The sequence below is a fragment of the Salvia splendens genome, chromosome 3 (genome assembly GCF_004379255.2).
Source record: "Salvia splendens isolate huo1 chromosome 3, SspV2, whole genome shotgun sequence".
Lineage (NCBI taxonomy): Eukaryota > Viridiplantae > Streptophyta > Magnoliopsida > Lamiales > Lamiaceae > Salvia > Salvia splendens.
In genome coordinates, this window is record NC_056034.1 from 43,439,774 (window position 1) to 43,456,487 (window position 16,714).

General features: G+C 36.9%; 2 protein-coding genes across 2 annotated transcripts; both read right to left on the reverse strand.

The window, feature by feature from the left end:
- Window positions 1-3,601: 3,601 nt before the first annotated feature.
- Window positions 3,602-6,944, reverse strand: LOC121796230. The gene is made up of 5 exons (XM_042195017.1): window positions 6,730-6,944; window positions 5,383-6,279; window positions 4,927-5,127; window positions 4,458-4,653; window positions 3,602-3,973 (listed from the first exon to the last, which is right to left on the reverse strand). The coding sequence occupies exons 2-5, from the start codon at window positions 6,229-6,231 to the stop codon at window positions 3,795-3,797; spliced, it is 1,425 nt and encodes a 474-aa protein (XP_042050951.1). The 5' UTR covers window positions 6,232-6,279; window positions 6,730-6,944; the 3' UTR covers window positions 3,602-3,794.
- Window positions 6,945-7,337: 393 nt separating this feature from the next.
- Window positions 7,338-11,825, reverse strand: LOC121796232 (suppressor of mec-8 and unc-52 protein homolog 2-like). The gene is made up of 11 exons (XM_042195020.1): window positions 11,662-11,825; window positions 11,231-11,374; window positions 11,073-11,122; window positions 10,777-10,891; window positions 10,354-10,402; window positions 10,174-10,263; window positions 9,618-9,686; window positions 9,412-9,535; window positions 8,643-8,998; window positions 8,033-8,422; window positions 7,338-7,785 (listed from the first exon to the last, which is right to left on the reverse strand). Exons 1-11 carry the CDS (start codon window positions 11,706-11,708, stop codon window positions 7,507-7,509), a joined length of 1,713 nt encoding a protein of 570 aa, XP_042050954.1. The 5' UTR covers window positions 11,709-11,825; the 3' UTR covers window positions 7,338-7,506.
- Window positions 11,826-16,714: the final 4,889 nt, after the last annotated feature.

A 16,714-nucleotide genomic window follows, 5' to 3' on the forward strand; every position in this document is an offset into this window, starting at 1 on the left:
TGAACCACACTTCTTGGAACGGAATTTTCGTACTGTGGAATCGATGACAGTTTCAAAAACCGAAGTTAATGAAATTTTTCCGTCTTTATGAGTTGGTGGTGGAGTTGATTGACCACGTACCTGGCCTAAATCCACCACTGTCTGAATGCATAGTGATTAGAGCTATTTTATAAAACTCGTAGTTTAGTTTAACTCTGATTAGTGATTAGAGCTATTTTATAAAACTCGTAGTTTAGTTTAACTCTGATTAATTTACTTGCTTTCGTGAATTAAACTAGACTAAAGTCTCAAAATGGTCCTTAATATATTGCGATTTTTTGATTTTGGTCCAAAACATTATCTTTTGAATTATTCGGTCCCTCACATTTGAAAACGGGTCACATTTGGTCCTTTTTGGACGGTTCCGTCAAATTTTTGACGGTTTTAATTACCGGGTCACAAATCTGTCACTAATCCGTCACTAACACAAACCAAGCTCAACACCGCCCCTTTATGCCCTTTCAAGCAGCAAGCAACGAAGAAATTCATCTCTTCATCGTCGCCGCCGTCGTCTCTCCTCTCCCAAACCAGAATCACTCCGCCGCCTCCGCATGAGGCCAACCCCGCCCCATCCGGCGTCAGCCCGAGAGCATTCACACTCGAATCGTGCTTCGATAGCGTTGTCTTCAAGCTCTGTTTTCTCCTGTCGCCGGAGGCGGAGGCTCTTCACACCTTGATCTTCCCGTCGGCGGAGCCGGTGTAGACGATTCCGCCGGAGGAGGAGACGACGTTCACGGCGTCGGAATGCGCTGAACCGACGGAGTCGATGCAAGCCATATCGGAAGATGTTTTCCACGTTTTGAAGCTCTTATCCCATGAGGTTGAGTAGAGCTCGCCGCGATCGCCGTCGATGGCTAGTCCGGAGACGGCGTTGGCGTGCTGGATCCATAAATTCTGCTTGTGGAGGCGGATTTTGATGTAGTTTTTGGCGGATAGGCAGTTGAAATCAATTGGCTCGGCGTTGATTTGGCGGCGACGGTGTTCAGCTCGTCGGCGGACATGCGGCCGGTGGAGGAGGCGTTGAGGGCGGCGTTAGTGACAGATTAGTGATGGATTTGTGACCCGGTAATTAAAATCGTCAAAAATTTGACGGAACCGTCCAAAAAGGACCAAATGTGACCCGTTTTCAAATGTGAGGGACCGAATAATTCAAAAGATGATGTTTTGGACCAAAATAAAAAAAATCGCAATATGTTAAGGATCATTTTGAGACTTTAGTCATTAAACTATCCTAGATAGAAATTAAACATTACCAAATGTTAGTGTGTTGATTTGCAGTATAATTGATTCGTGTTTTCATATCTATATGTACTTGGAATTCAAATATTTGACTCCAAATTACACTTCATTTGTTCCCTAAAATTGAGAATTTGGTAATGATACGAGTTCTAATATGAATGGGTGAACGTATGATATTGATAATAGCAAAATGAGACTATTTTTGTTGGAGAAACTATAAACAAGTATTATTATCTAAATATTTTGAAGCCACGGAATATATGTAATTGATGGAATATAAATTTGAGGTCTATATAAATTCATGTACATATAGTTATTTTTGTACTTTGTGTACTTTCATTTGTATATAATAGGTTCTAATTAGGAGTTTCATATTACTATATTACTAATTGTCAATTGAAGCCTTCAACATATATTGGTGGCATTTTATTTTATTTGAGTGTCTAAACGCATTATTAATTTATATATAAAGCATTATTAATTCCGTAGTACAACATATGATTTACAGCTAGTTATTGAACTACATCAAAAAGAAAATCCAATTTTCAGATTTACAATTTAAAAATTAAATTCAAAATATCTCTATGTAAAAGTTGATGGCCGACACATAGCATAAAATTAGTTAGCAAGTGCTTGATCAATGATAGCATGATAAAATTATAAATGAGTCAAAAATCTAGACCTCAATGATTAGAAGCAAATAACTCTACGTGTTGTTATTATCAGATGACTAAGCAAATATTATTAAATTGCATGCACATAAATAGACAGTTTGAAATTCTGAATCCAGCTCGCATACATAACTAGCAACTCCACATTAATAAAATAGTAGTATTGTCTTTCACTTTCATTATTATTTTAGTATTACTATTGTTATAATCCATTCCACAAATTGATTGCATTTTTGTCGTATATTAATTTGGATAAATATTGAATTGTTCCCAATCATTTTAGTTTTTCTAACGAAAATATGCCACCTAAACCAATTACAAAATATATTCCAAGAATTTTTGTCTATTTTGAAAAGAATTCGATATTTTTTTATAGTAAGGGCATTTTTGTTGAAACTATTAATCAATTAGACAAAATTGAATATTTATCCTATTAATTTAATACTCATATGTTCCTTTCAGATAATATCCATTTGAAAAGGACTAAAGCTACCTAATAGTACTACATTTATTCTAATATACTCCATTATTTTATATAAGAAGACAAACTAAATCATACTATAGAATTGTTAAACGAAACGATCTCATTTATTATAAAATTCGACCAAGTTCAATTGTCTAAATAAAGTCTCATCCAACTTTATTTAGATAAAAGTTGGCATCATCATCTCAACTCAAATGCATGTGAATACCATACCTCTTAAACAGCTTAATTTGTCTGTTTAGAATGAGCTAATTTCTTTAAATATCTCTATGACTTTGGACATAAATCGACTTTCTTGAGTTATTTATTATGCTAAAATCCAAATTGGCTGCTCTTATTTATTGCCAATGTTACCTATTGATAGAGTTGTATTCAAATTTGTTGTTTTAATTAGATTAAAGGTTGCTTTGCTATGAATCCACGAGCTATTATTTAATTATTGTTGGGGATCAATAATTTGAAAATACTATTGTAAATATATAGAACTTCATGTATTCAAGGGAGGTTTCGGAATACATTGAAGCTCATGTTACTTGCACAAGTGATCAATAAATTAATTAAATAATGACTAACAAATAAGGTCATGATTGTGTTTTAGATGGAAGTTATTAACTTATAATCAAATTTCAATAATGTTTATTTAGACAACTAAAATCCCAATTAGGTAGTAATCCTAGTCGTAATAAGTAATTAACATGTACCAAGGAATCACTCAAATATCAATATAGAGAAAGACAGTTGTTTTTTTCTTGTAGAGTCATAGTATTATTATATGGAAAACACCAGAAAAGAAGAAAATGCCATAAATTATTGCATTATTGAGAAATAGAGAGATTGTTGTTTCCGGAGGAATGCCACCTTTTCAGGTAACAACAAATCTGGCATTGGGCCTCAAATAGAAACAAATTATAATGCAGAAAGCAAATAAATAATTGATCCCCAATATTAGTATTTTATATAATGTGATCTTTAACATTTATAGCAAAAAGCAGATAGATCTCGTGTCTTATGTGAATGTTGAGGATACTTTTGTAACTCAACCTTTATATAAATAACATAAACTAAAATACATAACAATGTAAAGATTTACTTATATTTATTTATCAATATAAGTATTGTAACTATACAATGATCCTAACCATAAATTTGATTGGAATATTGATTGATATAATAAAAACAATAAATATCTTCATATATATTTCAGGAGTAGTACTTGAAGTATGTGACTAGTAACATAAACCAATTTATGTACAAGTTTATAAGCATTTTAAATGCAGATGAACAAAATATAAGCATCTGATATGTACATGTCACCTGCAAGTACTATACTATACGCGAACCGGCCCGGGCAAGGACTAGCTTCACAGCTTGGAGTAAAGGTCTCTGAGAGCAGCATACAATGGTTCTGCAGCCTTTGGCCTATCCACACTTCCAAGAAGGATATCAGCTGTGGTTAGGTATGGATCGCCGTAAAATTGAAGGTTTGCGTCCATTCTTGTCGCAACGGCGTTCCCTTCGAGCGAGACCCCCACAAATGCACCTGAGACATTCCCATCCAAGTATATGGTGAGTTATTCCTGTATAAGATTCTTAACATACCGATATTGGCAGAAGTATACACTCAATGCTTTAACATTTCATTATTTAACTCTATTGGTTTGAGCTTCTAATCTTGGGACAGAATCAAATTCTATAATCAGTGTTCAAACAGTCAAACATGTCTAATCAAGTTATATTCATGATATTGCATCAATTATGGTCACTAAACTTGTCGACAACATCATGCATCCATTCGTTCATATCACAAATGGAGTTTAGCTTTCAACTGAGTGCGAAATGCAAATTTAAAACAAAATGATGATTGGAGTCTGACTTTGTTTTGAGTAAGGAAAACGGTGGTTAGTTCGAAGGAACAAGGGGCAAATAACCCTTTAAAGGTGTGCATATAACGTTAGGGGGATTTGCACCTCATGAACGTTTTGACCATTAGCTACCATTCAGGTAGAGATACCAAGAGATCATACCTTTACTACAACTGTAAGTATAGCACATGCCAGAGCCTTTATCTCCAGCTCGCAGATCTGCCTCAACAACTCTCCCAATTGGTCCAGCAGCAGCACTGCAACCAGCACCAAGAGAAAAATGCATGCGACTGCAAAATGTTTTCACAGCTTTGGTGTTGTGCAGCACAATTATGAAATCCATGAGTTCACCCCCAACCTGTGTATTACAAGCAAAAAATCAGGCTCAAATATACAGCTTTTTTGGAGGAAAACATTAGTCTGTGTCAGAGACTCAGAATTCATACAAACAATTTAAATTCCAATGAGAATGGGAATATAGAGCTCTCATCAAAATAAAATCACAGATATGAAAGTTTAACTAAACTCTCTGACAATTGATTCTAGTTCCTTGTTACAGGTAAATTAATTTATATATTTCATAAAAGAAAGTATGCAACATATATACAGATCCTGAGGGCTACAAGCATACCTGTGCACCCCATCCCAAACCAGCAGAGAGAATGGCAGATGGTGCCGACCATGACCCATCTGATCGCCGGGCAACAACCAAGCCAGTCCCAAGTTTATAAGAAAGTAACACACCAGCTTTAGCAACTGTTAAGATTGCCAATCCTCTTGCTCCTTTCAAAACAGCCGCAGGGATGGACTTCTCAGGGTTCAACCTAGCCACCTGTTCATTAGGTGATTTGAGTTTCACCATCTACAGATGATAGAGTTTTCATTTAATGAGGAAAAACTTTTCACTCATCAACAATGGCTAAAGTTCGATGAAAAGCTTTATCAACCCAAAGTCATGAGCCTCAACCAAGAACACAGTCAACATACCTTTTCGTATTTCTTAAGACGAATAGTCAGATAAGAAACAAGAACAGGTCAACATGATTCTTAGAAATCTAAAGAGCATTTAAGTGAATAACACTTGCACCTGCGAAAAGTTCCTCAGCGTATTGGTCGACTTGTATATTTCATGCTCCGTGGACAACCCCACAGGAAGATTTAACCACCCTCTCGAGCAAGTCCAATCCATCACATCATGCTTTGCAACCTGGGAAGCATTGCTGATGGTATTGATCAATACAGTTTGCAATGGATCAAGCCTATCATAGCAAGTGTCACACACCCTCTGCGGATTCCTTTCCCTAAACTTGGCAGGCAATAAACACCTCCCTTTTGAGCACACCCTACAAAAGATGGCTCCACAAAAGCGACAATGGTGTCTACCACGGGTCAAAGCTGTAAAGGGAGCAGTGCATTGCATGCAAACTGTTGTCGAGCTGTCTGGAAGCCATTCTGGTGGTTCAGCCTCCAGGACATGTTTGTAAGCATTATAATTGAAAGCATCCTGCTCAAGAAGTGGGGGAGCACTCGGAATGTAAACTGAAGAATGCAAGACTGTTTCTCCATCCTTTGCAGATCCAAGGAACGATGCATTAGAACTTGGCAACTGAGGGAGACTTCTTACAGCAGAATGATCTTTATTTCGTCCAGTAAGAATGGCAAATATCCCACCCATAACATTTTTCAAGTTCACCTCAGGTGGGCCATTTCTTAACACCGGTGGGTACTGATCCTCGCCCGAGTCATAACCTCGATCCATAAAATCATCAGAATCAAGCGGATTTGGATATGACACTTTATGATTCAACACCTCCGCATTCTGGTCTTCTTGTGGTGGCCAGGGAGTGTCATCAAAATCATCTACATAAGAAAACTTGGTATTCACCTTTTCCATATTAGACAGGGACGCATACGAAACTTTCCCTTCTGAAGCCATGAATTACGCCCCACGGTAAACAGACAATAAAGATACTGGAAATGACACCTGAAAAAAGGTAAACTATATGAAAAAGAAAGCAAATTTATAATCATAATCTAGTCCATTCTCAGACGATAAAGGAGAAATAGCTAAAGGAAAACAAATGAACATCATCGTATTAACCAAACAAAACAAATTCGAAGTTAGCTAACTGGTGGAAGCGCAATCTGAAATAAATGGATCTAATGCTGCATGTAAACAATCATCAGGGTTTCTGAGTAGATCAACAGAAGAAGCTAAAAAATCACCATAATTCCGAAAAACAACCAAAGTTACAAACTGAAAAAGAAATCGCACATAAATAAGCGTAAAGTTCATAACTTGCATCCAAATCCACCTAAATTGAAAGTTCAGAAAGGCTCAATAGAAATTAACAATATGCATAAGGAAGCAACTAATACCGCACCATGTATACGATCAAGTCGATAGTATAAACTAGAAACAGATGTTACTTACAGAGACGACAACGAATTTTGGGACCCTTGAATTCCAAGGTTAAGGCGATCAATATATAATGGATTGAAACACTAAAATTCCGCCCAAAGTACAGAACTGGGATTTAATTGATGATTAAAAAGAGAATCCGAAAAGATTGAACGAACCCTAATTATCGGGATTCGGCAATTTGGGGGTTTTGGTTTTGATATTTGCGTTTGTGAAGAGAAGAAATGATGCGCAAGAAAACATTTTATTTAGGCAAATGCCTCAAATTGACACGTCATTTGTTTAATTTTTTTTTAATTTTTTTATGTGCCCAAACTCCAACCTTCATAACATATTACTGGTTTTGGAGTATTAAATTTGGGCATTCAAAGGTATCGAAAATTTTCAACTTTCATTTTAAAAGATCACTAGATTACAGTGTAGATGGATATGAATATGGGCAACGTTCTTATTTTTCCATTTTAATCATCCATAAAAATTTGTCACTTATTCTTTTGAAAAAGTTCTCTCTACTTCAATTACCTTTTTTATTTATCTATTTCATACTAGTATTTTGCATTAAAACTTGTGTTGCATTAAAATTATTGATCATGGACAGAGGTAGAATTATCTTGTAGGAGTAGAAAAGATGAGGCTACATATCTCATCAAGTCAGAAAGTGACAGTAGTCATCATTTATAACTGTGAATCAGAATTCAAATCCAAGTAAAAAACTCAAAACCCCAAAAAAATGGGAAGAAAACTGGCTAGAAATGGCATAATACAAATATATATGTGTAACAGGTTGCATCATATCCTTAGCTTCTTTCCCGGAGTTTCATCGCCATACGTCCAGCCGTCATCATTTTTGTCACCGCCCATCTCGGCCTTCTTCCGAGCTAGTAGTTTGTTTATCTTGTGCAGGTCATTGGTGAGCTTCTGTTCCCTGTTCTGCTTCCGGGTCTTCCGACCATCTTGCATCTTCACACCGAACTGGAATGCAGCTTTTGGCATTGCTTCCTTCTCCTCATTGTATTTAGCCCATTCCTCTTCCGTTTCAAAGTCCCACCGGTGAAGCCGTCCCTTGGCCTGTACCAAAAATTATAGTATCATATAGTTATTCTCTAGGTGCTATGATGCTATGATCATTCTACGGCTATTAACTGGGTGAATCGGCTTAGGCAGAGTGTTTCACATTTATTTCCAGATTTGGACCATCAGAATGTTGTTCTGAGTTCCTATATGGGATTGTTTATAATCCAGAAATTTTTTCCCCCCATTTTTGTGTATGTCTATACATATAATTGACTTTTAAGAAATAACAGCAAATACTTACTCGCCCGCCCATGTCCATCTTGGACAAATCACCTTCATCATCGCTGTCGACAACCTCACGGTTATATTCTTGGTAACCAGGGTAGCATTCAGAGTAACTATCAGATATAAAATTAGGGTCTTTCTCTCGGGCATCCTTCTCGCGCAGTTGTTGAAGTCTCTGATCATCTCTCTTAAACACGGATCCTAAGCCCCTATCCTTCTCTTCTTGCGTCATGAAACGCGGATCCTGCAGAACATTTGGATCGGCTTGAGATTGCATATCATAAGCCTGCATGTCTTGCTGAAGATACTGCTCAGGGTAAGCCAGTTGCTCAGCATATTGGTAATTTTGCCACTCTCCTTGGTAGCCATTAGCCAACGCTTGTGCTTGCAAAGCCTCATATCCATCCTAGCAGCAAAAGATGAAACTCTTTGAGAAACATGGAGTAATTAAACTGAAGTGACATGGACACACGGAATGAAGCCATACGATAAAACAAATTGAATTAGAAAACACACTGCGTGAGGGGGGGGGGGGGTTATTAAAATTCAAATAATAAATAAATCAGAGAAGTCCAGAAGAGAATGACCAAAATATTTGTTTATAGCAAAAAGTAACATGCACTAACCGCGTGTTCCCAACCATGAGATAGCTCAGCAGGTGGTACTGGACCATACGCAGGCTCAGCAAAGTAGGATTGTTTCTCTTTGTTCCGAGGAGATTCTTCCATATCCTCTGAAATTGGGCTGTGGCTCATATCTTTACTGGGAATAGTATAGTCTACACCATCACCCACAAAAATATCTTCCTCTTCTTTCCTAACAATGGGTGACTCCACCTTCTCTTTCATGTCAGGATAATTCTTTCTGGGAGGTGGGGGAGGTGGGGGCAGTCGGATTTCTCCATCATTTTGATTCTTCAGAGACTCGGATTTCAAAATCCTTTCATCTTCCTCATATCCATTAGAAACAGAAAAATTCTTTCCTAAAAATTACAGGTCATGTTAGAACAAGCACAACAAGACATATAGGGAATGGAAAGGCAAGCTTAGAAGTTGCGAGATATTAGAAAGGAAGTCAAAAGAACCACAACAATAATAGAAGATTGTAAAGACAAATAAGAAAATAGCAACAATGATTGGTGTGTGACGGTATCAAAATAAGAACCATCATATGTTAAATAGCACATTTTTGTGCTATCATTGTTCTCTTTCCTGACTCCATTTTGCAATCATGCTCTTTATCTACTTAATCTACACCGATGTTAAATAGCAAATTAGCACAACAAGCTTCCAAGATCGAATATGTTTGTGGTTTAATAGATAAACTATAATGCGCATTATGACTATAGAAATAGGAAACAGCTTAGACAAGTTTAACAAATGCTTGATAAAATACCTTTTCCATCTTTGTCTTTCTTTTTCTTTTTCAGAACCTTCCCCGATGAGCCAAGGCGAAGATATGACATGATCTTAGCGATTCGATCTAGCACTGAACCATCAACACTCACGGTAACCATCTCCTGGAGATAAAGGAAGGGCATAGTTTTATACAGTCATAAAAAAGGCAAAACAAAACCAACAAAAAAAATAGGATTAAAATACCTCCGGAACAGGACAATCGGCTTTACTTCTGTGGACAGTTGTTGGAATGTCATGAGAGAACCCACTTTCCTGACATACATGTAACACAAAATATTGTTTTAGCATGGCTAACAAGGCAATTTTACTCAAGAAACTATTTAGGCTTCAATGTCAAACGAATATGTCAGCAAATGAACGCACTCAGCCAAACTGCTGCCAGATCAGTCTTGTATAGATGCACAGCCCATCATGGTACAACAGAAAACATTAACATAATGGCATGGTGAACATAAAATATATCATTAATTCTTTGTGAGGCTAGCTGAACTATAATCATTTCGGCAGCATGAATCAAGATCACGATCCTTTGATGCTATTAGGATGGATTATCTTATCATAACAAAGTGCAATGGTGGAAAAGGGACTCATTGACACTCTGTGCGTAGCATCATTGCAATATTAGGATCAATCAAGTAGCTCACGACCCAACTATGGATGGCTAAAAAAATGTTTTTACCTCTTTTATTTCAGTAAAAACTGTGAATTGATTGGACCCTACAAATATGAAATGTCTTACCATGTTAAAAATAAAAGCCATTCTTCCAGGAAGGAACATTTCATTTGTCTTGATGACTGTTTGTGGCTTGACTATGCATTGATAAACTGACTGTTATAAGAACACTACAATTAGTTCAAAGAACAAATATCCAGCTGTAGCTTCAAAAATCAAATTCCCCAGAAGAAAGAAAATAAGCACCTTTGCTGTTGCAGTGCGGAAAGTTACAGGTTGATCGTCCTTTTGTACTCTACACACGGAAGTAAATCACAGAATGAATGAACAGGATTAAGAAATAAAATACTAGTACCAAGTCTGCACTTTTTCACCAAGTAGTCCTTTTATTCTTTGACCAATTAACTATGAAGATAGCATTGCCATTCAAGACACAGTTGGCTTATGAAAAAAAGACTCTTTTTTCAGAACAAATAGATCTGATAATATATACATGGGGCCTTTTTATTAGTTAGGATACAAGCCATTTAAAAAATTAATTAATTGTGTGTGTGTGTGTGAACAACGTAATCCAGAAGAAATATAAGAGGACCCAACAAGCCACAAAAGAAAGGTAAGAAGGGTAGAAACAGATTCCACGCCTCTCACGAACTGAAAAGAGTAACATACTTAGGTTTCCCGTCATTCTCTTCTCCAGCATCGGGCTTTTTATCAATTTCACTTCGCACTTTATTAAGCAAAGCATAATCCAACCCTTTGACCAAATGAGTGTGCTCAACATCACCTAAATAACATAATCAGCCACTCATAAGAACCTTCACATGAAAAAACGTGAAAGAGCTACTACTCATTAACCAGTTGAGCATAAACATGGATAAGTGTAGCTCAAATAGAAAGCACTAACTATCAAAACAACAAAAATTCAGACGAAATAAGTAACTGCCTAACCATCTAAAGACTCATACCTCCAAGATATTTACTCTTCTCAATAGATAACTTGTGCGCATCAGCAGACCTGAGTAACAAAAGAAGACGAGCATAATAACATACTGAAATGAACGTAAATTAAAATACAAAGAGCATGCATAACTACAGCTGACGCCAGTTATGGTGAGCATCTCACAATATATCAACACTTCCAGGAGGAGCAACAGCATGAAACGAGGTCAATTCAGTGATCTCGTAATCTAGATTCTGATCTTCCCTCCGTTCTTTAGCTCGGTCCCTGTATTTCGGCAGCTCAGGCTCTTCCGGCTTCTCCTCCTTACTAAAAAAAATTAAAAAAAATCCACACTCTCAACACAATTACACCATAACGTAACCACCTACACTAATTATAATAAACAGGTGCAATATCAATCAACATTCAACCGTCACGATGAAACAAGCGAGGCACTAAAAGAGCTCGCGTTTTCCATCAAACCAGCTCGGAAAACTTAAATTGTGAGCTCATAGCACAACAACAGCAAGCGAAATGCGGGAAAAAGGTGTAAAAATGAATGCAAGCACAATAATCGCAGCGAAGAAGATGAAGATGTTGAAGGAAACCCGTACTGGTGGCGCCGCACGGTTTTCTCCTTGTGATTGCGCTTCGACGACATCGCTGAGCAAGTTTCAGGTGCCGATTGATGATTAATCCGTCAAATCGGAAATTCAATTAGATGATTTTTTTCGTTTTTAGGGCTTTTGCGATTGGAAATTTAGTACTGAAATAAACGGTTAATAAATCTGAGGAGAGAGAGGCCGTTGTTAGTTTGCGAATTGGAGTGGAATTACAACTCTACCCTTACATTTAAGAAATTAAAACAGGAAATGTGGGCCTTCAGTTAAGGCCCAGTTAAAATTTTGCTTACAGTCGGATTTCATTGGGCTGCAGCCTAATTAAAAATTCTAAAGATATAAAAAAGTTCTTTTTAAAAATGTTCAAAATGTGTAATTATGAAATTGTATTTATATAATAGAATCTCAAGTTCCGCGTCTCAGAAAGTAAAAATTTAGTGGTCCGGACGTACTACTAACTATATTTCCCCATACATAATCTACCTAATTTGCATTATAATTATAATTAGAACTATGTTATTTTAACCTAATTATATTTAATTTTTAATACACCCTCAGGCAACAATCATTTTGAATGTTGGCCCTAATTATATACTACTATGATAATATGAAGCAACCGTATATATGTGTAGTTGCCATATGGCTATTGGGAGTTGAATAATTAATAGGAATATGAATGTGACATTAAGATAAAAATATTTTGTACCTACTTTGTTACCTATATTATTTGACTTGATCAAGAACATGATCACATTGAAAGGAAAACGAAAATAAACAAACATATTCATACACTATTTAATGGGAAAGTAAATTAGCAATTATTAAGCTATGTTGGGGCTGGTCTCCGCAGGCCACATTCACTATCTTAATTAATTATCACATTAATTTCTCTCTCTCAAAAAAGAAGAAGATGAAAAAGAAAGATACCTGATTTTCACATTTTGTTGAATCAACATGTGAAATATGTTTGCAATGCACACCACAAGTGGTACAATGTATATATTTCATTGTAATTTTCCAATTATAAATTAAGTAGTAATTTTAAGCCCTCTATATGCATGTATATTTTATTTTTTCGACCTAAAATTTAATATATTTGGTTAGGAACCAACATTCCACGTGAAGTTTCAGAATACTACTATATCCGATTTGGTTTATTAACAATATTAAAAAAATACTACTATATCATCAATACACTAGATCATGCATTCGTGGTTGCAATATAACAAGTTGTTTTGAGCTAATTAATTAGGTCAATATTGTTAATTTGAGCTCGGCTCTTTGTTATATTAGTGAGATTTGCAAAATGATGAAACTTTATTAAACAAAGTAGCATTAAATACATGAGTTAATTATATTACAAACTTGACATCACTTATCCAATTATTTTGATAACCGAGTAAGTGGTGCTACAAATTTACCCGGTTTATATTTCTCAATTTACAAATGCTCATTTCCTCTTTATACACTCACATTCGTCTCACATCACGTATACTATACTACTACTAAGAAATAGTAGTAGTACAATATTTTCCAGCAAAAAACGTTTTTTCTTCTTTTAGTGTTTGAGCATTTTTTTTTACTTAGACGAGTCTCTCCACATAGGACCCCCATGATGTCGGCGGCAAATAGCTAGAGAGGGAAGATGAGGGGCTAGGAGGATGCGGCGGTAAAGAAGAGGCGAGTGGAGATGTGTGCATATGTGATGTTGCATGCATTTTAAGTTTTTGTCTAAAATTTCATGGTTTTAGACTTTTCGATTGTTGTCAATAATTTATTTGTCGTTTTCACCATATAAAAACAAATAATAGTAGTATACTATTTCATTTTCTAATATAAAATAAAATCAATTTTGAAATGAAATACCGACCAAAATAAAATAATTACTAGTAGTTTTCAAACACCATCCCTATATTGGCATAAAATAAGATCTCAATAATCAACAACTCGACCTGCAAGTCGTCTTCATAATACACTATCTACAAAATCTCAATCCAATCTAATACTGTAATAAATATTTATCAAAATATTCACCAATAACCACAATTCCTATATAGTGATATCAATTAAGAAGACAATTATTGGAGATGTGTATGTGTATGAAATTAATGAAAGAGAGAGAAAGCACATTACCCTTCCAAGGTTCTAGACGTGGCCTCATGTTCACATCTTTCATTTCGTTTCAATTTCAACACCCAAAAATGTAGAAACCCTCAATCATTGAATTACACTTTTTATTTATTTCAAACCTAAACAAGCAGCAATCACATTTTTTTTATTTATGATCACACATCTCATAACTCTTCTTTCTTTTTATTTATTTATCAATCACATTTTATATTTATGATAACATATCTTATACACTCACTTTTCTTTTCTTTTATTTATTTAATTATTATGAGCCTTTCTAGCGTATTTTCACAGTTGTTACGTGGAATACTGCTGGGGTGGTCAGCCTTGACCTCCATTAATAATAATCATAATTTTTGGTTTGATTTTGATTTTGATTTTGATTTTGAGAATTTTCAAACAAAAATTAGCTGGATTATGTGGTCAATTGGAGATATTAACACGTTTCCATGATTTAATTTACTAATTTCTCTGACCTGTTCCTGGTAAAGGGGGTTGAGTTGTAATGATGTGAGTTGCCACAATAAACATTTTTTAGTAAACAAAATAAGATCTTGAATTATTATAAAATTATATTGCCATGGCAGAGGAAAGTGTACAGCAAAGTTTAATGTTGTTTGATTGGTAGGTATTTCGGGTGTACATAATAATTGTTATTATATTATATAAATATATATAGCTCATTTTTATAAAAATTTGTATGAAATCAATAATATATAGACCAATAAACATCGTGGTACATGAATTTTGTGAAATTGAGATCATATTTAACTTTGTTCGAGTTTTGATTAATGTGTATAACAACAAAAGAAGAAGAAGAGGTCAACATAGATCGAGAAGGAGTGATTAAATATTTAAAATATTATTTGAAAGTTTGATATTCAATTAGAAAGAGAAAGTTTGATGATAGTTAATGGAAAATGCTTAGTAGTATATTTTATAGGACTATTATATTTCTATAATTTATCGCATATTATTTAAATAAAATATCATTATTTTATTAATTATTATAAACTTAATCTTTGTAATATAGAGACTATGTTCAAAATATATGCAATGCATTTAGATAATAGATAGAAACAGTGACCAAGGACCATTTATTAGTCACTGTCTCACTCCCAAATTTCGCCCATCTTAAATAATTAATTACTTCCATTTTTTGTAAATTAATGTAAAATGTAGTGTGTAATATACTAATAACTAATAAGACCCACATTGTTCACAAAAGAATTAGACTTGCTTTATGTAAGTAATAATTTCTCATGGCCTTTTCTTTTAATACTATGAGTAGTTATTTTTAATATGTATTTTAGCTCACTTTTGCTGTCTAGATTCTGTTGGGTTGCATTAGAGGTAAGATTTACCATGGTATATTTGACACAAATTTATAAATGTAGTATTCATTACACCAGTTTTACTCTACGAATGCTTAGAACAATTGTACCATAAGCGCGGAAAAACAATCGAATATTAAGAGCATCCACAATGGAGCGGACGATAGCGCGCCCGATGCATCGGGCGGGCTATCGTCCGCCACTGTGGGTGCGCGGACGACGGACGATGCGTCGTCCGCGCCCTAAGCTTAGTCCGCGGACGATAGAGCATCGTCTGCCCACTGTGGGCGACGCGGACGATGGCGCGGACGATGCAACACGTTTTAGTTTTTTTTTTAATTCGAAAATTTTGTTTATATAAATACCCCATCCTCATATTTCATTTGTAACTTTTCGATTCACTTCTCAACTCTCAAATTACGCTATAAAATGGATTCCGGTGGATACTCAAGTCCTAGTAGCACGATATTTGGAGATGGCGCACGGTAGCCGGGTACACAACCTGGTGAATATCGGTCGTTCGACGACAACACGCAGTACGACCCCGACTTCAGTACGGATTCGTACGGTCTCTCTGACATGGAGCCGTCTCCAACTCACCGCCGCTGCCCCTTCCTGTCGCGCCGCCGCCGCCTCGGCCGCCGACGAGCCCTCACCGCCCCCCCTCCGCCGCTGCCGCCCCCGCCAGAAAGAAGCGGACCAAGCACCGCGCGTACAAGTTGCCACCTCCGGCAACGAATGAAGAGTACGCCCTTGGCCTTACGAACTACCAGCCGAATGAAACCCTCGTCTTGGCGAGGTGTTGGGTGGATATATCGGAGGACCCAATATTCGCGAACAACCAAAAGCAGCTCGCGTACTAGGAGCGCATCGCCGAGCGCTACAATGAGGCAAAGCCGGCGAGCGCGTACAAGCGCCAAAGGGAGCAGCTCCGCAAGCACTGAGATCAGGTGAAGAAGCAAGTCAACCTGTTCGCGGTGGAGTACGAGAAGTGCTCGAGGGATCAGGGAAGCGGCGAGAGCTTGAGTGACGTGTGGGATAGAGCGTTGTTGTCGTACCAGTCCATGTACGACGACTTCAAGCATTTCAGCATATGAGCGCTCTTGAGGGACAAGCCAAAGTTCCAAGACGGGATTCTGCACACCGGTGTGATAAAGAGGACGAAGACCACCGACACTGGTGGTTACACGACCAGCGAAAGCGGAACTCGTCCGGTGGACCTCAACCGGACGTGCACGGAGGAAGAGAGTTCCGGCACACCGATGTCCTCCGGCGGCGTCCCATAGGCGTCAAGGCTGCGAAGAACAAGGGGAAGGCGAATGCGACATCCTCCTCGGCCGCCGCCCCCCATCGCCGATCCTGACCCCGAGCCCGACCACGGCGATAATTGCCTACTCGGATTTGGCAACGGTCTCGATGGCGCGGACGTTGTTGGATACGCACAACGCCCTTATGAAGTGTACGGATCTGACCAGAGCCGAATACATTCAGGGGTTGATCGATGAGTTGCGCCGGAAGTTAGGGCTTTTGTAGAATAGTCAATTTTTTTTTTATTTATAACCATTGTAACTTTTTTTTAATCA